Source organism: Eufriesea mexicana, unplaced genomic scaffold, assembly GCF_001483705.2.
Source record: "Eufriesea mexicana isolate 0111107269 unplaced genomic scaffold, ASM148370v2 scaffold7532, whole genome shotgun sequence".
Classification (NCBI taxonomy): Eukaryota; Metazoa; Arthropoda; class Insecta; order Hymenoptera; family Apidae; genus Eufriesea; species Eufriesea mexicana.
In genome coordinates this window covers 114,554-136,942 of record NW_016915332.1, presented here as the reverse complement: position 1 = coordinate 136,942, position 22,389 = coordinate 114,554, and the positions used below count along the sequence as shown (strand labels likewise).

The following is a 22,389-nucleotide window of genomic DNA, read 5'->3' as shown; positions in this document are numbered from 1 at the left end:
TAATTATTTTACATAAAAATATAATTATTATTTTTTTTTTTTTTTAATAATGTATCTTATATTAGGGGAAATATTTTAACGTTTTGTAATTTATTTATTTTACTGATATTTTAAATTGCAAATATATAGTAATTTTAATATATTTTAATATTATAAGACAATTACATACTTCTCTAAAATTTGTATGTTAAGAATTATTTATATATTATTGATAGAAATGTATTAATATATAATTGTTTATTTATATTGTAATTCATAATATAATTAAATTTAATGTATATTTTAGTAAGAATGATGAATCCTATAGCTTGTAATAAATATCAATTTTCATTTATGATTTAAAATTAGTTTAGTTATTAGTAATATTTAAATAGGGAGAATAAAATATATATTAAATATATAATTTATCTGGTAAAAATAATGTAAATATATATTCTTATTTCAGATTATAACTAATTTGAATAAATTTAGTAATTTTTCAATCATATAGAAGTAATAATGTGGTGCGTGCCAAAAATTTTAATGTATATTGTTATTGTGTCAAGTAATGCATTTGCACAAAACATCTTATATGAAGAAGTATATTACCAGTGTCCACAACATTGGATAAAATTTCAAGAATCATGTTATCGTTTGGGAAAGAGAGGAAATTAAAAGAAATTGTGAAGCTTACCAAAGTGATCTTGTTACAATTACCTCTCTAGAAGAACATGGATTTATATTATATCAATTATTATGGCAAGATCCACAACATCGTAAATGGTACACTGGTGCAAAGTACCAAAATGGGAACTGGATAAACGAAGGCGATAATACTCAATTAGTAAATATGGATAATGCATTTTTACCAGAACCAGTTGATGAAACACTTAGTAGAGATTATTTAGTGTATTCTTATCATAATAATTTGCAACGTTGGGGATTGGAAAGAGTAACTGGCAAAGAGAAACTATTATATATTTGTGAAGCACCAATTTCTAATTTACTCAACTTAATAGATGATGATCGTACTTACCAATATGGTATTGAAATTGACAATCCCAATGAAATTCCTAGAGGACCATATTTTATTAAACAACCTACAGATAAAGTATTTGATGTATCAAAAAGAAAAATAAATAATGATGTTTCATTGAGCTGTTTAGCTAGTGCTTATCCTGCAGTAACATATGAATGGTTTAAAGAAATTTATGAAAATGATAGATTGATTGCAATAAAAATAGATCCATTAAATAATACTAGATATACAATCAGTGGTGGAACTTTAATTATTTATGAACCTGATCAGGTAAATGAATTAAAAATTTTATAAACCTCAGATATTTAAAAACTTTTACTTAAAAAATATTAATTACTTGATTTTAGGCAGAAGATAGAGGTTCTTATCATTGCAAAGCAACAAATAAATTTGGTACAATTATTTCTGAAAGTGTGGAGTTATCATTTGGATATATTTTAGAATTTAATTTCAAACGTTCAGAAGAACGTGGAGATCAAAATTGGGGTAAAGCTGTATATTGTGATCCACCACAACATTTTCCTGGAGTAAAATATTATTGGGCACGTGATTATTTTCCTAATTTTGTTGAAGAAGATAAGCGTGTCTTTGTTTCTCATGATGGAGCACTTTATTTTTCTGCATTGGAGATGATTGATCGTGGCAATTATTCTTGCAATGTTCAAAGTGTTGCTTCTGATACTGGACGAAATGGACCATTTTTCCCTTTAAGGGTTGATCCACATTGTAATTATTTCTTTTTTTTTTTGTAATCTGTAATGTCATTGCACACACATATAATATGAAACTACATATTAGCTATAATATCAACACACACAATTATAATATATGATATAAATATGTAAACATATTTTTGTACAAAATATTTTATATATTTATAAATCTTGTTACATTTCAGCTTCATTTCAGCAATTAAAGTTTCCAAATAATTTCCCAAAAGCATTTCCAGAAGCTCCAATTGCAGGAGAAGAAGTTAGACTTGAATGCATTGCGTTTGGATAGTAAGTGCAATAATCTTTTTTAAATAAACTTATGACTGAGAATTATATATATACAAAAAAACATTATATGATAATTTATAATCCTTAAATTGATAAATTGTAATATTTATATTGTTATTTGTTAATATTTATATTGATTATTGTAAAGTTGTATATAATTGTACTACATACTATATTTTTTAATTTAGTCCTGTTCCATCATACAATTGGACAAGGAGAGGTACATCATTACCACGTGGATCATATACAATTAGTTATAATCGAGTATTAATAATTCCAAAAATACATGTTGATGATCAAGGAGAATATATTTGTAGAGTTCACAATGATAGATTGTCAATTGAGAATTCTGTAAGGCTAACTATCCAAGCAGCTCCGAATTTTACGATTCCACTAACAGATAAACATATGGATAATAGAGGAGAGTTAACTTGGACTTGTGAAGCATTTGGAATACCAGATGTAACTTATAATTGGTTTAGAAATGGTGAAATATTAGATATGGAAATGCTTCCACCTGAAGATAAAAATCGATATTCTATACAAGACAATGTTTTAAGTATAAAACATTTGGATCCAGAACGAGATCAAGCTATGTATCAATGTCGTGCAAAAAATCAATTAAGAACTAAATACTCATCTGCTCAACTTCGAATTTTATGTAAGTTATTATTTAAATATACAATTTGAACACAATATAAGTAAAGTACAAGTTTTATTTTAAAAAATATTCACATTAAAAAATTGATTCATTATATATAATAATTAACATTATTTTTTTTTTTTTTTCAAATGATTTTGATAAGTAATGTATCATTTTCATACAAATATTTTAAATTATAGCATTGAAACCATCTTTCAAAAAGCGGCCTATGGAACCTGAAACTTATGCAGCAGAAAAAGGTAATGTTACAATCTTCTGCAATCCTGAAGCTGCACCTAGACCAAAATTTGTTTGGAAGAAAGATGGAAATGTAATTGGCTCTGGTGGTAGACGTAGAATTTTAGAAACTGGCAATCTCATAATTAGTCCTGTTTCAAGAGATGATGAAGGCACATATATTTGTACTGCAACAAATCAATATGGTGGTGATGAAACTCGCGGACGGCTAATAGTATTACGTAAGGAGATATATTTCATTCTTTGTGACTATTATTTATAGAACTATAATTAAATATTGATTTTAATTAAAGGTGGTCCTCAGTTTGTGGAAAAGTTACCACAACATATTACTACAGCAGTTATGCAAAATCAAACTTTGCGTTGCATGGGGGAAGTAGATGAAATGCTAGATGTAGCTTATATTTGGAAACATAACGGTTTACGGATAAGAGATGAAGACTTAGTAAACAATCCTAGATTGAATATCGATGGAGAAGAACTTAATATAATAAATGCTACATTCGCAGAAGCAGGAGAATATGAATGCATAATTAAAAGTGCAGTAGGTGAAATTTCTAGTAAAACCACAATTACAATAGAAGGACCACCAGGGCCACCTGGTGGTGTGCAAGTTGTAAATATTGTAAAAACTTCTACAACTTTACGCTGGACTGATGGTGCTTTTAATGGCAAACCTATTACAATGTATACCATAATTGCAAGAACAAATTGGAATCACACATGGTTTAATCTCATAGAAAGTATGTTTAATATAATTATTTATGATCTTTGATCGTATAAATTCCATAATAAAATTTATATAATTTAAATATTATTCCAGATATAACTGCTGTTGAAGTAGATAGGTACAATGGTAGAAAGGAAGCTTATTTGGAGAATGTTCTAAATCCCTATACTACATATGAATTTTGTGTATCTGCTTTTAATGAATTAGGATACAGTTTACCATCATCACCTTCTCCACAATATAGCACTCCATCAGATAAACCAACAAAATTTCCATCCAATATAGGTGGAGGAGGAGGAAAAATTGGAGACCTTACAATAACATGGAATCCTTTACCACCATCTGAACAAAATAGTCCAGGAATTTATTATAAAGTTTTTTGGCGTCGAAAATATCATGAGACAGAATTCCAATCATTATCTTTGAAAGAGTATGGTAATACTGGGAGAAGTGTTGTTTCAATACAACAGCAGTATTATTATACAGAGTATGAAGTTAAAGTTCAAGCTGCTAATGCATTGGGTTTTGGACCAATCTCTAATGCAGTTACAATATTTAGTGCTGAAGATATGCCACAAGTAGCTCCTCAACAAGTTGTTGCACATAGTTACAATAGTACTAGCTTAAAAGTAAGTTGGTCACCAATAGAACAAACACGTGAAAAAATACGTGGCAAATTGATAGGTCATAGAATAAAATACTGGAAAGAAAGTAATGGAGAGGAAAATGCAGTATATTATTTATCTCGAAGTACAAAACCTTGGGCTCTTGTAGTTGGTTTACAACCTGATACTTATTATTATGTTAAAGTAATGGCTTATAATTCTGCTGGAGAGGGCCCTGAAAGCGAACGATATTTAGAAAGAACTTATCGTAAAGCACCACAAAAGCCACCATCTTCTGTTAATGTGTATGGAGTAAATCCTTCAACAGTTCGAGTTGTGTGGCGTTATGTACAACCAAGTCTAGAAGAAGAACCATTAATAGGTTATAAAATACGTGTTTGGGAACTAGACCAAGATATGAGTACTGCAAACGATACTATTATACCTGGTGGTTCAAAATTAGAAGCTGATATTACCAATCTCAGTCCTGGAAAAGCATATCATTTGCGTGTACTTGCATTTAGCAAAGGAGGAGATGGACGTATGTCAAGTCCAACTCATACATTTCAAATGGGTGATGCAGCTGCTTTTAGAAGCACAGCTAGTAATAAAATATTGGATGCTGCCTTAGGTATATCATTGTTATTATTACTAAGAGTATATGAATATGTATAGTATAAGTATACTTTTTATATAATGAAAATTTACTAAATCATTAGTAAAGAATTATTAAAAGAAATATATATAATGTGTATTAGATACTACTAAACAAATCAATGCTCTCAAAACAGTAAATCATATTATCCTGTTCATTTTTTTTATGAAAGTACTCTAAACGAAATATATATAATTATATTATATATCACATATTAGTTGGTCCATCTTATATGTATATATTTTCATATAAGGTGTGTCAATTGTGACCACTCATCATAGTAATTGTTATAATATATATTGATTTATGCAAAGTAAATATATAGTCAAAATGTATGTAATATATTACATATATATGTATAAATGTATTATATAATACATTTGTTTATCTATAATTATTTATATTATATACATTTAATTTTAAATAATTATTATGATTTTCTGGTTTGAGGCCATTAATTTGTTCAGTAATATTTGATACAGATTATAATATTATTATTGATTAAACTTTTTTAAATGAAATCTAATTAGCAGTACTAGACAATATGAATAATATGTGACATTTTTATAAATAAAATAACACATTAAGGTTAAACAGCTAATGTAATACACTGCTATAAAAATAGAATACTGCTCATTGTAATACTTCATAAGTTTTACATTGAACAAATATACTTATCATAAATTACATTAAAATACTAATGTTAGTATGAATGTGTTGAATATCAATATAAATGAATATGAAATATGAATAACATTTAAAAAGACAATTTTTTTAATAATTAATTGTTTTTTCAAGAATATTTATCAGTTTAATAATTATTCATTTGAAAGTATTAAGTAATTTACTGTAGACACATAACAAATTTTTATATAAATTAATGTTATTTTATAAATTACTTAATTAATTACAGAAAAGCTTTTTTTAACTACAAATTTTTATATGAAAAACTACATCTATCCGTCCATAAATATCCAAATAATGAATTGTAAATAATAATTATCATATTAATATTTTTTAATACACTCTAAACTACTTTAAGGTAATATTCTTATGTAGACAATAATAAAAAGCTTCATTGAGAAGAATCTCATAAAATAATACAGAAATTCTGTTACTTCTTTATACTTTATAAAAATCTATTATTAATGCTGATTTTTATAATGCTTTATAAAAATTTGTTATTAATGCTAATTTTTATAGTACTTTATAAAAGAAATTTGTTATCTATATAATTCAATTTGTCTCCTAAAGATATCAAAATTATATTAATTAATGAATTTTTATAACTGTAATTTATTTATGTAAGAATGTCTAGTTTGTAAGAATAGAATATATACCTTTTTATACTAATACATTAATAATAAATAAAATCTTGTATGTCTTTTTCATTAAAAACTAGTTTATTATTTATATTTTATTAAATTTCCTAAAATTGAAAATATAATAATTATAAATTATTTTATATAACTAAAAGAAAACATTTCTTGTTTATAATATTAAGTATTTTGCATTAATCGTTGAATATATAATTTTTACAGCATATGTATATTTCAAATCTTATAAATCATTTTTGATAAATTCAAATTGAAAAGATGCTATTAATTATTGTATTTCATTGTATTAAAAAAAGATCATTAATTTAAACTATTTCTTTTAACTATTATATATATTATTGATTTAAAGAGATACATGAATAAATTTCTAATCATTTTTCTAATTCATTATTAAGACACGTATAGTGTCATTATGTCTCATAAATGCATAGACGCGAAGTTACTGAAAGTATATTTGGTTCATTATAGAGGTTATAAGAGATAATCGGTTATATTTGAGATTATGTTTTATGTAATTTTATTTTAGTTATTTTACAAACCAATGATTATTCTTGAAACGTAAATGATAATTCGTTTTGTAAAAAATTGTTGTAAATATATTTTGTAAAGATAAACTTTATCTTGAATTAATGTTAATGACTGTGGTTCGTGAATTGTCGTAGAAATATAATAGAATATTTTTCACCGTTCTTTTGTAAAGTTTGACTTCTAAACTTAAATATGTTGCGATTTGCTAGCCGAAAATTATGTTCAATTCATGTGAATAAAACTATAATATTGAATATTAAGCAAACAAGAAATTTAAATTTACTCGAGTATCAGAGTAAGGAACTTTTAAGAGATTGTGGGGTTTCTGTACAAAATTTTGCTATTGTGGATGATTTAAATAAAGCAAATTCTGCTTTACAAAAATTGCGTTAGTATTTTCTTCTATTTCTAATCTATTTACTTTATTTATTGGTTATGTAAAGTTGTAAAAAAATTATGGTTTAAGTCTATATTTTATAGTTTGTAATTATTAAAATAATTATGTTGTTATGTGATATATTTTTTACTGAATTTACGAAATATGATTTATATATTTATTTATTTTAAATACTTCAAATATGCTTTAAGTAAATCAAACTTTTTATTACTTTACGATACAATAATATTATTATTATTGGTTGTACTGTCTATTATTATTAATTATATAAATATATGATTTAGATATATTATTATGATATAAATGTAAAACAATTATGTTAAAATAATGAAAACTAGATGCATAGTTTGAATATTATAAATTATTATTCTATATGTTTTTTATTTTAATGTAACATGTTCTATATTATACAGAAAGGAAATTTATAATGATCAATATAAAATTATGTTTATATTTAATGGTATTATACAATGATAAATTATATAACATAAGTTTATTAATATTTTTCTGATGTATTATATAAATTTTCACTTTCTTTCCATATAAAACAATTTATACTATAGTTCACTAATTGTGTTACACATTATTTTTTAAATTATTGAAAATATATAGTTTTTCTATATGTAATAAATATATACTTTGTAACGGAGTACTTTGAAATGAATTCTTGGATAAATTAGTAGATACTGTAGTATATAGTACAAAATATATTATAAAATTTGTATGATGATCTTTAAAATATTTATTTATTTGAATTGTTTTCATTATAAACATTTTTTATAATCATCTATGTATGTGTGTCTATGTATGTATATACATACTAGATGGTATAAAGAGTTTTGAAATATTAATTTTCATTTGAAAGAGAATTAACAAACATTTGGAAGATGTATCATTATGTAAAAAAAATAATGTTAATTTAGAAATGTTTAAAACTACCACCTAAAGATTATGCTTTATTTGTAACTATTTAATTTTGCTTTATAAAGTAATTTCAAATATATGAAACGTAATATATATATGAGATATATGAAATAACATATATTAATATTGTTTATTTATAATAATAGCAGTAACTCTTAATCTATGTAGGATTAATTGCAGTGTATATTACAAAAAAATAATAATTATTAAATTAATTTTAACAAAATTAAAACTTGAGCTGAAGTAATGAACTGTTTTTAGATAAAGCTATAGCATAATAATTTATATTAAGGTTTTTTATATGTTTGTTTGATGTACATTACATATATTTAATGAATACAGATAATTTTATTTATTTTCATAGATGCGGATGAGTATGTTGTAAAAGCTCAAGTATTAGCAGGTGGTCGTGGAAAGGGATGGTTTGATAATGGTTTTAAAGGCGGTGTACATCTTACAAAGGAGTAAGTGTAGATAATATAATATATGATATGAAGATAAATAGATATTATTTATTATGTATTTTTTAATAGTCGCAAAGCTGTTATAGATGTTGTGAAAAATATGTTAGGTCATCGTCTTATTACAAAACAAACTTCAAAAGATGGTATATTAGTACAAAAAATTATGATAGCAGAATCTGTAAATATTGCACGTGAAACATACATTTGTATACTCATGGATAGACAACACAATGGGCCTGTATTAGTAGCTTCACCAGCAGGTGGTATGGATATTGAAACAGTTGCTGAAAAAAATCCAGAATTAATAAAAACTATACCTCTTGATATATATTATGGAATTGATGATGAAATTGCTAAAGATGTTAGCATGTTTATTGGTTTTATGGATTCAACAATACAACAGAAAGCAATATTTGAGTTAAAAAATTTGTGGAAACTATTTGTAGATATTGATGCTTTACAAGTTGAAATTAATCCATTGGTCGAAACTACAGATAAACAAGTTATAGCAGTAGATGCAAAAATAGCATTTGATGATAATGCACAATTTAGACATCAGGATTTATTTGCTTTAGAGGATAATGGTACAAAAGATCCTAGAGAAGCAGATGCATTACGTTTTAATTTGAATTATATTGGTATGGATGGTAACATAGGATGTTTAGGTATAGTGTACAATATATAATAGTAATAATGTCAGTAATATTAGAAGAAGGGAATAATCATGTAAATAATCATTGTTTATTTCTTGGTTATTACATATTTACATAGAGTACTTTAAACAGAACATTATTTTTGATTCAATATAGTATTCAAAATTATATATTACATACATTACATATAGTTAATGGTGCGGGTTTGGCTATGGCTACTATGGATATAATTAAATTAAATGGTGGCTCTCCAGCAAATTTTCTGGATGTGGGTGGAAATGTTAAAGAGGATCAGGTTTATCAAGCATTTAGAATTCTCAGTGAAGGTATGTATTATTATCAAAATTGAGATAAGAAATTAAATTATTTCTTCTAACAGAAAAAACATGTTTATTATAATGTTTCTAATGTTTCTCTTTTATATTATATTTTTATGGTATATATAAATTTAAAAAAATATTTTCGAGTATTATCATTATGACAATAAATAGTTCAATTGAAAATTCTATCAGGTATTATTTTTTATTATTTTTCTAAATTAAATTCATGTATTTTCTACAAAAGTAATTTTAATTATTTTGTTTAATACATAGATCCAAAAGTAAAAGTTATTCTTGTAAATGTATTTGGAGGTATTGTAAATTGTGCTACAATAGCAAATGGAATCATTGCAGCATATCATAATTTACAGCTTAAAATTCCACTTGTTGTTAGACTAGAAGGTAATTATTTTCTTGTTATTTAATTTATAATTTTGTTCTTGTAATTATAGTATATTATTTATCTATTTATTTATTTTTATTATTATATAATTTAATAGATATTACATTGTTATTTTTAAAATAGGTACTAATGTAACAGAAGCAAAGAAACTTCTTGCAGAGAGCAGTTTATCAATTGTTACAGCAAATAATTTGGATGAAGCTGCAAAAAAAGCAGTTATGTCTGTAAAAACATAAATTTGGTCATATAGAAACATAAGTTCTTTAAGACTGGGGATTTTTGCTTTAAATACATTTATAGATAATATCAAAACATAAAAAACTCATTTTTTTATTCCTTTTTTAAAATAATATTGTTTATTTTAGTTCATTATTTATAAGTTACTTAGCAGTTATTCTTTGATTTGAGTTAACAAAGCAATAATTCATTAATGTTTTAGATTTATTATTAAACACGATTAAATATTTTGTTTATTAGTAAATTTTGTTTTTCCTTTATTATTATATCCTATTCTTCCTATTATAGTACTTTTTATTATGTTTATATTAATCTTGCGAAGTTCTTAGTTGATATGATAGATTTTTATAAATACTTCTAAATGAGTACATAGCAATCGATAAAAAATGACTATTATATGTTATTATATATTATATATGAACATATTAAATTTCTAAATGTTCATGATTTGGGACCAGGTATGAATATATATTTACTAGTAGTTAGTATACGTTGCTGGTTTAAGATACTATCGATAATACTGGCCATTTTCGAGTAAAAGCGGATTTTAAGAAATTTACATCTCGGAAGTTTCGTGATTATCTGAAGGTTCTATTTACATAGTTTCATTAATTATTGTTTTGAATGACCTAATTAAATATTTAAAACCAGTAAGTTTCAAATGAAAATAACATAATACTTTCAATGGATTAACGGGAACCGAATCTATCAGAAATTTGTAATTGTTTACTTTTAAACTTTCGACGTGTAAAGAGGTATAGCGGAATAAGTGCAAAGTGCAACGAAAGAGTGGTAAGACTTAAAAGTAGAATAATTACTTCCTCAAGGTAAACTAATCACTGGATTTTAAAACATTATTCTGTACAAAACACTGTACAACACTATTCTTCTATATAAAATTGTAACACAGACATATTTTGATAAAACATGTAAATCATTATAAATGAACTTTGATATTCGTGTTAAAAATATATATCTTTGGATAATTTCACAGTTTGGAAATATTATCGATGTTACAATAAGCAGGATTGCTAATATGAAATATCGATCAATAAATATATTCATGTTGTAATCTGAACATTAATCTTTTAAACCGGATAACCTAGCGTTGGAGACGAATCGGAGATTCAAATAATTCAAGCTTAAATACAGGAATTCAACGATTGTCAAGGGTTCATACATCGATCTGTCCGTATCCAAGCGGTCCAGAAAAATGACACATAGGGATATGTATCTCAACGGCACAAAAGTGTGGGAGCGTGGAATTCTCCAGAGGAAGAATATTCTAATTCACGCCAGATGCCATTGCGTTCACAGACTTGCCATTTCATATCTGTCGCCACAACTACTTTCAATACATCCCTACTCAAGTAAGTCTTTAACATTAAACTTGCATTCACTAGTCAAAATAGGATTGAATTAAAAGTGACAGCATACGAAATTAAACAAAAAAACATTTGAAACTTGGTTTGACAATCACTTTAAAGAGGAGAATTCTGAATTATCTCAATAATAGGACCAATAGCTTTCATTAATAATATATAAATGAATATATCTACAATTATCAATAAATTAACGGCTATTCGTAGGTGGTAATGAGAAAAGTTAACGAAGGAAATTAAACGATGGAATGATTAGTTAATATTCCATGACATATTCCACTCTTTAATTCATAGTAACGAAGCTTTGTTTTATGTTAGAAATTTCATTACGTTATTTTACCTTTGAAAAGTGTCGTGCTGATTATAATCTCAAATGATTATATTATTATAGATATATAGATTATTAGAAATAATATACATACATAAACTAGATTGGAATTAATGAGTTTATAAGACACCATGTAAATGCACCTCGTTTTGACGGTGATCCAAGCACGATTGAAGGTGACATTAAGAAAGATTATAGATGGCGCGACAATCACATATCAGCATTAAAATCATAAGACGAAGCAATTGAAAGTTAGCACTCTAATTGTTGTTTACCATCTAGGAAGCTAGAGATAGCCACATTTAGGGAATAAAAAGAATAATGACTATTATTTTATCAAAATTTTTCATTTTTTTTACGTTCAAATCTTTTTCGAAATTTGTTAAATATAGATAGCAATATCTCGAAAACGCGATGAACAATGCGTCAACAGCCACATGAAGAGTTGAAGGGTAATTATAAATTGTAAATAGGATAGAATTTACTGTACAGACGTGATATCTACTAAATGATAGATTTTTGTTCACGTCAATCATAGATCATATTATTTTAGAATGAAATATTATTTAATTATATTACTGAGTCTGTTACAAGAATGTAACGTACGACATATTTATTTGGCTACCGCTCATTATCAGTGTATCTGACATTGATGACCAATGGACCAATGACCACCATGGTAAATGTGTAAATGTGGTAAATGCGTTAGGAGACTTGATTTGACAAAAAATAAGTATCGTATACTGATAAATTGGTAGTTGGGAGGAATGAAGCTCTGATTGGCTATAATATTATAAATCCATCTTTAACAAAATCGTAAAGATAGATCACAATAATTTTCGTAATTAATTGGAAGAATCACATTTTCAAAAAGGATTATATTGCATCGTGTAGACTAAATAGGAGAGGGCAATGAAACATTGGCGCAGACAAAATCAAAATCTTTTTATTATTTTTTAGTTTATTATTACTATTTTTAACTTAGTAACTTAGAGTTTTTATACAATTTATGTTATTACTATGTCAGGATATGTCATCAAGGGCCTATAAGCATGGATTTCAAGTGCGTCAAAGATGGATTGGTTATGTTCAGAATTACTCGTGTAAAAATTACGTTATTTTCGACAATCGCGTGTTATTGCATCTGTTGCATCCAATCAATCGAATTTCTCTAATTGTCAAGAACACATCAGCTTAATATTGCGTGATTAGTTTTTATTTTTACAGATCGCGAATATAATTTGAAATAGATTATTTATTTGTGACTAGTGATTATTTATTATAACTAAACTGTACAATAGTTAAATGTGAAACGTTAGCGAAGTATTTTCTGTACTTTTGCATTTAGATATATAACTTAAGTAAGGTTAGAATGGCGAGGCATGTTTAACCTTCGGAGTTGCAGTCGTAATACGAAATAATAAAGTCTGTAGAATGATTGAAAATAAAGGTATTAAAATAAGAGTTTTGCTATAAACACAGCCTCTGGTATGAAACAGCATCGTTAGGGTAACAAACCTACTTTCAAGTCTGTCTCTGATACCCAAAAAGCCTGGTACAACACAACTTCCTCCTCCAGCCAATGTTCACAATAATTCTTTGGATTATACAATTTTATCGACTACATGGTCGTGTACATGGTAGACAATAATGAATAAAAATAGGAATATCCAATAGATTCAGCTTCGTAGATGAACTTTCTCCATAAAAATTAGATCTTTCTAAGAAATTGGGCACGATACTGACATGTAACTTGAAACTATGGTACTAGGCATGGGTTCCAAGCGTTATTAATACCAGAATTATTAAATTAGTCAAGCTATTTCCAGACATTTTGAATTTTATTAAGGTATTAGTGTAATTACACGTATCTAATTAGTTTCATAGTTACTCTTTAATTATTATTACCTACATACATTTAGAAGCATATTATAGATTGGTGATTTTAGTGTTAAGGGCTAGATACTTTGGATCAGCCTGTATTATCTTCTTGACAATAGAAACAAATATAGGAGCATCACTAAATATTACCACATACCTGAGAAATACAGCTTCCATCGAATATAGTTTCGCCAGATCCACATTTTCGAAATACAGGAAATAAACGTGCCTATACAGGCTTATTTTGAATATTGTTAGACAACACAAAGTTGGGTCCTATTACGATAACTTACTACGACCAAAAGCACATCTCGCGTAGGCAGAGATAAACTGATCTGGCCAAACGATGCCAAATTGGTCAACCTGTGTAACGTAGTCACTAACGATGATTTACAAAGACAAATGAAAATTAAGAGCGACCAGTATAGACTTCGTTAAAGAGACAAACACCTGTGAAATATAGTTTTCAGAAACATCGCGTAGTTGATGTACTAGTAGTAGTATTTAGATGGTTGATATACGGTTAGCCTGTCATTCAAGAACAACCTAAACGAATTAGGTAGATCACGAAGCTGACAAGTTTATTCTTGTTGGAGCTGAGATTAGCTTTATAATCTGAGTTACGAGAACAGTATACCAAATTTGTGACTATGAGTCATTAAAGCATATGTCTCGTATCTAGGTACACGAATTCAGTTATTATCTTTCACCATATCGTTATCAAATTAGCTCAGTAACAAAGCATCATGTCGTATCTAGCAATTCGATAAACTTACACTATGAATGAATTGCACTATGAATAAAGCCAAGAGTACATTGTATCTAGGTATTATTAATCAGACTTTTAGAATCCATGCGTGCACCTTATTTATGAAACACAGGCTATATTAATCCATTCACGTAGTAAGAAGAAAATTCGAAGATTATATCAGTAAAATTAGAAAATAATTCGATGAAAAATACGATATTTGCGATATATTTATTGCACATATGAACCGTGGTGGCGCTAGTGAGTTAGATGTAAAGTCGTGTTAAGGCTGCCTTAAATTGCTTACTCGTGAAAGGGCTAAAGATCAGGGATATCAAAGAGGAAACTTCAGACATATTAGCTCAGAGTAATTACGAATGTGGATGACAAAATATCCCATTATTCCCTTCGTTTAGGATAGACCTGTCCTTAAGTTTATGACGAGGATTGTCACTGTTAATTGCTTTAAAAGTGTTTTAAGTTACTTTATGACAAGAGGAAGCATCGAACTTAACGACTGTTTCAAATTTGATCTTTTCTGCACAATAGTAATAGCTGCATCGTAACCTTGCTTAGAATTCAAGGAGTACAGATGTAATTCCTGATTCTTTTAGTAATAGAACTAATTACAACGGACTGATACATGGACTTAGGGTCTTATCTACGGACGAACTAGTAAAACAGGTTAGACAAAGGGCAAAGATCAGTCAAGATACATTTGATTGCTTCGAATTCTGTGCACCTTTGCTGAGGTCCTCTTCTGCGACATACTATTGCTCAAAATTCTTGTATATGAAGATACGACTTGCACAGAAGATGATTTTCAGTTAATTATGGTTACTTACGTTAATAACTCAGACAGTTAGGGATTCTCAGTTAGAGATTCTCAATTAAGGATTCTCAACATTGTCAGCCAGTTATGAAGAGTTTGGTTAGCTCAGTTAGAGATTCTCAATTATTTTTACAAGAGAGATTTTGTTATGTTTTAATAACCGATTTTAATAAAATTTTCAGAAGATATAGTTTACAAAAAAGAAATTTGTCAAAAAAATGGCTCGCAAAAATGTAGAGAAAACATACTTTTTTCAATATTTTAGGAGTTATCAGGTATAAAAAAAGTTGTCGAAAATTATATATTTTTTAAATGAGAAATTTCACTACACAGTGAACAACTTATTATTTTAAAAATTCAAAAGCCGGTAGTTTTCTTAAAAAATTGTTTTCAATGTCCAATTGCAAACTCCCCAAGAGAATATTTAAACCTAATTTTTTCAAAAACTATGCCTCATATGAAAAAAATTTATTCCATGTTTTTGACTCATTTTTTTTATAATCATTTTTTACATTTTTTTTTTTATAATCAGCACCTGCTATGGCTTGTATTGTATATACCTGAGGAATTGACTATGCAGTTTTCTCTTTTACACGGTAGAAAACTTATCATATTTGTACACGATGTTCCATTTTGTTTAATATCTATCACATTTGGATTTCACACTTTTTGATTATTAAAGGAAAAATGATTAAAGAAAGTGGAAAGAAAAATTCTCCTCAAACCACAATTTTAAAATTTTTTTTTGTTGCACATTTTCTTAATTCTATTCATCATAGTGATAAAAAGACTAAATAGATTAAGAGTAATTTATTTTCATTTTTTGAACAGATTCCCACCGATTTGAAAATAAACAATAGAACTGTCATAGGTATTACATAAAATTTTGAGTCACCCTGTATATATTCGTGTGTTGTTACTAAAGTAATCTACTTGGGAGTAGCATGTAACGTCACTACATAGGTATTTCAAATTCAAAGATTTGTGACAAAAAATTCATTCAGATGTGAATTATGAACCATTGATAAAGGACCAATAATATAGTTTTGCATCTTAAGAAAAGAATAGTAGAGTAGAATAGCAGTCTGACTTTCCACATACCATATGTTAGAAGACAGCAATTTTTTTTCTAAAACTAAGGCATCTTAAATGGCTGATTTATGATAAAAAGCACTGTAATTTAATTTAATTAGTAACAAATTACAATAGAACGTCGATTATACGAATATTAAATATACAGATGACCGATTATTCGAATATAGAAATTATATATTGCATTAAAATGGATAAAACATAAGAAAAAATAGATACTGTATGGATGTCTGTATTTAATTTGTATGTAATTTACTTTTTGTCCTGTATTTTCTTTATTAACCCTTTGCACTCGACGATTTTTTCGTTACAAGAAGAAAGTAATTCGAAGACTTTCTGCCATAAAGTCGACGATAATTTTAAAACGATAAATAAGAAATCGTATAGAAATTAAGACGTAGAATTATTTTACTTCGATATTCCACGCATCGTTAGGTAATTGCAAATTTGATATATTAATTAATATCCATCGTTGGAATTTGATTAAATGGTGACTGAGAGGTGCCTCTTGAGTGCAAAGGGTTAACACTTTACCGACCGCTAGCGCTTCAACGGCATAAGTAAGTACTTCCGACCAGCCGCTCAGCCGCAGATTCTCCCTGGCGCTGGCTCTGTTTCGGTTTAGATTGTCGCACGGGAGCATCTGTGCGTTTCGTATGCTCAGATAAATTTGTAAAAAAAACAGACACTAAGGACATAAAACAGTCCTCCACTTGACCTGGAACAATGCGGTCCTAGGGCCCCAACAATGTAGGAGCTTACAAAGCAACGCAACTAACGCAACTGAGCAATGGTACCCCAAAGCCGATTAATAGGCTTCCGGTCGGTAAAGTGTTAAATATGTAAGTCATCCTGAAAGTCATTTATAGTCGACGAATTTTTCATTTTTACTGTATATAATGACATTCTACTGTATTGCCATACATGTAGGGATACTGTTTGATTGGCAAATATGAAGAATAAGAGATGTTATTTTATTCTAAAATATATATCTATTACGAGCTAAATGAGACTAGGAGTAAAGTACAAACTAAAAGACTAGATTGATAACTGATCTATGACTGTCTCAAGACAGCCCTTGTACCCTTATTTAACCCTTTGCGCTCGACGACTTTTTGGCTAAAGAAGGGTACGAGCTGAAAAATTTTCTGCTATAACGCTGATGATATTTTTTGAGCAGTAAATGAGAAATCGTATAATAATTAACACGTAGAATTATTTAATTTTGATTTCTCGTACAATGTTACATTATTTTAAATTTGATATATTAATTAATATCGAGCTTCGAAATTTTATCAAATGGCGACTAAAGGGCTCCTCTGAAGTGCAAAGGGTTAAACCTAGCAGTCTCTCTTCTTTCCACACAGGCTTTCTTTCTTTATTACTAATAAACATCCCATCCATACAATTCTTGCATGTAGTCACTTGTCCTTCCACGTGCACTCCAGATATCAACCTGAACATTCGATCTGAACTCGAGACTGCTGTTTATTATCCATCATCAGCCAGGTAGACTCAAGCGTTCCTTTGCATTAACTCTCAAACTATTCCTACATTTCTTCAGGGAAGAATGCTCAGCAACTGTTTCCTTGCACTCACTCTCACATCCTAGCATCCTACATATATTACATTTCGATTTATGTCATATACATGTGGGATTGGAATAAGTACGGCCCTGAAAGAATGCCAAGTGTGTTTGGGCTTAGGATGGAGAAGCGACCGCGTGCGAGCGAATTAACTGTAAAGAATGTTTATGGTAGGGTCGAGCAAAAGTTTAGGGATGCGTTCAGAGTGAAATAAGGGTGCAAGGGCGCGGCCAGCCCAGTCTCCACGGTCTACAGTCTAGAGTCATGAACAGTCTACGGTGTCCAGTCTTTAAAAGTTCTTAAGTTAGCGTCTAAGAGTATGTCGGTAAGAAGTCAAAGTCTATGTATAAGCTTATTGTATTTTATTAAGAAGTAAAGCAACGCTACTTTAGCCGATCCACCCAAACCGATCCTACATATATAGGATTCAAAGAATGTTGAGTTTTTGAGACATAAGACGAAAGTGACCACGTGCAAGAGGATTGAGTATAAGGGATGTTTATGGCAGGGTCGAGTGCGAGAAACGAGTGAAAGTTTAGGAATGCATCCTGAATGTTGGAAGTAACAGATTCACCGAGGTCGCGTGGGAAATGTGCGATTGAGTAAGAAAGCCTGAGAGAGATGAAAGAAGACAGAGTGCAAGGTTAAAATAAGGGTACGAGGATGCAGCAAGTCAGTGTGTTTTCAGAGTTTGAGAGTCAGTAGTAGAAATCAGTTTTAAAATCAAAGGTATTGAAAGTCAGTTTGCAGTCAGCAGAAGTCTTAGAAGTCGGTTGTAAGAAAGTTGTTAAAGCGTTGCATAATTATTTTTCTTATTACATTAATTGGAAATTTTATCAATAACGCTTATTGTGTTCTATTAAGAATTCGCAATATTATTCAAGTTCATTCCTTCAAATCCGACCTCTAAATATGTAATTCAAAATTTAAATTCAAAATTCAAAATTATTCGTTCCTTCGATATCTTGTACGATGCTTTAAGTAGAGAACACTTAAAAATACCCGACGTTGTCGATCTTTCCTCTAATATTTTGATGAGTTTCGAGAGAAGAGTGTCGAGTTAGTTAAATGATGTATAAAGTGTGTTATTGACGGTCAATGATTACGCTTCGAAAATTGCGTACACAATGTATGCAAGTTGAATCTGTCTTAACTTCCAACCATTTGGTCCTATATCCTCTGATTCAAACTACTTGACTCCTCTTACTCTAGAGCACTTTGTAATTGGCAATACCCTGACTGCATTACTAGAACAGAATCTTATAGGCATCGAATAGTCATATCGATCTAGATAGTTAATAATTGATACGACAAATGTTTAAATGATGCCAAAAGACAGCATCAGTAAATGGCAGATCTGGGTGTTTTGCAGAATTTTCAAATTTCATTACCTGAAATTATTTGAAATAATTGTAGAATTATTTTGTAAATTATTTTATTTGAAGAATTATTTATTTGAGGAATTATTTATTGTTGATCTTACAGAGATATTTCGTAAAGTAGCATGTAAAGTAAATCAATGCAGTTGCAATGAGATGATTAATTTGTCAGTTCACGAAGTAAATTGTTCGTTATTAATAACGGCTACTTGTTACTTGATTTTGAGGAAAATAATTGCTTTCTTCATATGCAATGTTAAATGTTTACGTCTGAAATGATTTAATAATTATTAATAAATAATTAGAAATAATTGTTTTCAAATTTATTTAATAACTATTTAAATATTATTTATGTATTGTTTAATTACCATTGAATTGCTATGGCATGTTTAATCTGGAAATTGTAAATATTATTTTGCTCATGAGTATATAATAATAGTATATAGGTCATAAGTACACATGCTATTATTCTGAATTAAGTTTTACATACATCATACTAATCACTTTGATATATCATACTAATGACACTTTTGGAGGCATTGATTACTTTTGAAAGAAAGTATGACTTTACTTATATTTAATTTATATTTATTTATATTTATATAAATTTTAACTAATTTCTTCGTCATCCACTTCTAATCACTTTTACTATTAATTCCAAATATGTGGTATATGGAAAGAATGACACTGCTATTTTTATATATTACACATTTTCACGTATAAGTGTGTAGGGTTACTTGTATAGCTTACATAGAGCGATTGTAAGTTGTAAATATAATAAATTCTTTGGCATGTAAGATTGGTTAATTGATATCTTCTTTCACTTATTTAATTATGTCCTGAAATTATAATAAATATCGACTTAATTTTGAATAATTCTAAATGAGAAGGTGAAAATATGAATCCCTTTCTTATTTTCGAGGAAAACAAACCAAAACGAGCTGTTGACAGATATTGCATTTTTCCCTATACTTATTATAATTACCTATACATTTTTTAATTATTTTAACCAAAAAATAATAAAGAATTTGAAATTATGAACAAAAAGTAAAGAAACAATACAAAACGAATAATATAAATTTCTTTTCACAGAAATTATAATTTTTTTATAAAATTGATTTCTCGCCTTTTTTTATATTAACCTAAAAATCATGGCACGGGAGTGGTATTTTTAAATAATTAAATATAATATTTTAGAACTCAATCTTATGACTAATTATATCCTTGTAGATAACATATGACATTAGTCAATTAGTTTAATCAGTTAATTACAGAAAAAAAATGAATAAAATTTACCTTAAAAATCTTTCTAGACGAGCAAAACCAAGTATTTCCACTTTTTGGTTAAAAAGATAATCTGTAATTTGATATAAAGTTTTTAAGGGACGGTTTCAATCTAGGAAATTAAAACTGGGTCATTTTTAAATATTTGTTTGTACTAACCTAAAAAAGGTAATAATCAGTGATTTTATACAGCAACTTTTTTCACGGTACGGCACACATTTCTGATAAGTTGTTAGCAATTAGTCAACTTATTCCTAACAACAATTTACCATCATCATTCTAACGTAATTCACGATTTATTGTACCTATAATAATAAAAAAGCAAGAAATCAAATTAATTCATTAAACAAATTCAAGAAAAAGATTGTCAAACCAAACGAGTTTAAAAGTTCATTCCCCTTAACTCTTTGCCCTCAAGACGTGACTCTCATTAGCAAAATTCTACCGATAATTGTGAGAGCGATTTAATGTTATTCAGAAGAAATAATTTTATCGTTTACCTTATATTGCATTCGTTTACATAACAAAATAGAACCACATTTGGCAAAATAACAAAGAATGAAACCGCTGAATCGAGTTTGTACCTTTGTCATAATTAACTTTTCCAATTTATGATATATTTAAAATGCGAAACTTTCAATATTTCATCTATGGCTTAGGGCACTTTTATAATCACTGGTATATATTCGTTCGTTCTCTCAGAGATGTCACTGTAATATTGCCTTTATAGGGTTCCAGTTTATCAACAGGTTTCCCAATTACGACTTACCTCTCTACCATCAGGTTGCCCGAAGATTCAAGGAAAATTCAACGAGCGCAGTGGCGCGAAGGGAAGATTGAAATTAAATTGCGAAGTTTCAACGGACAATAGAAACGGAGATAGAGGGAAAGGGATAATGAGAGAAACAGATAGATCGGTAGGTATATATATAGTTCGGTCGTGAGAGTGGGGGTGTCGAAGACGAGGGGATAGCTATTCTCGGAGTTCGGTGCGTTCGTTACGTTCTCCCTCTCTTCCAAATTCGGTGGCGGTAAACGTCAGTAAACCTTTGTAAATCGTATCGAACAGTGCGAGGAATTTCTTCTCTTTCTTCTATCGTTCGAACTTCAGTTGTGTTTTGTGATTTGAGGTGTATTCGAAGTGCAAAGTGAATCAGATTTGTGAGGGAATTGTCAGTGCGAATACATACATATAATATCGATAGTTCCACTTTGTCCTGTGAATAAGGTAGTGTGTAAAATATCTGTGTAACAACGTGTATCGTTTAGAAGGAAAACAATCGTTAGCTTTTATTCCCTGCATCTCGTCTGCATTCCTTTTCTATAGTTATAAGAAGGCTGTCGCGGTTAGAATGTCTTTTATGTGTTTGGAAGAAGATAGAGTTTCCATTGTGTCAGTGGCTGCTCTATAGTTTGGATATATTTCGATTGAAGTCGATGATGAAATTGAAAACATTTTTTGAAATTTGCTTTCTTTATTGCGTACACGTATATTACGAGTTTGTGTATATGAAAAAATTTGTTTTTGCTATTATTCTTATTCGAGAGTTTATTTAAGTAGTTGATCACTGATTAATAATAAAATAGCAAAATAATGAGAAATTTCATACGTGCATCATAATTTAGTATTGTAATATAGCAAATTATTATTATTTAATATATTATTTAGTATGTTATAATAATACATTAAATTATTATTATTTG

The 22,389-nt window shown here is 28.3% G+C and overlaps 2 protein-coding genes across 2 annotated transcripts in view; both read left to right on the top strand.

Moving 5' to 3' along the window:
- Positions 1-498: 498 nt before the first annotated feature.
- LOC108552613 (contactin) lies at positions 499-10,172 on the top strand. Its single transcript, XM_017907252.1, is given in 14 exon segments — positions 499-635; positions 637-1,288; positions 1,366-1,744; positions 1,917-2,019; positions 2,208-2,680; positions 2,863-3,141; positions 3,214-3,663; positions 3,744-4,908; positions 6,967-7,163; positions 8,461-8,560; positions 8,630-9,225; positions 9,405-9,539; positions 9,807-9,935; positions 10,060-10,172. Coding segments are annotated over 14 exon segments (4,908 nt in total).
- An 11,549-nt stretch (positions 10,173-21,721) lies between these two features.
- cher (filamin A protein cher) overlaps positions 21,722-22,389 on the top strand; it is a gene marked incomplete at its 3' end in the record, with an annotated part of 100,670 nt that continues 100,002 nt past the window's right edge. The window contains exon 1 of the mRNA XM_017907251.1: positions 21,722-21,916. The remainder of the gene's footprint in view (positions 21,917-22,389) is intronic.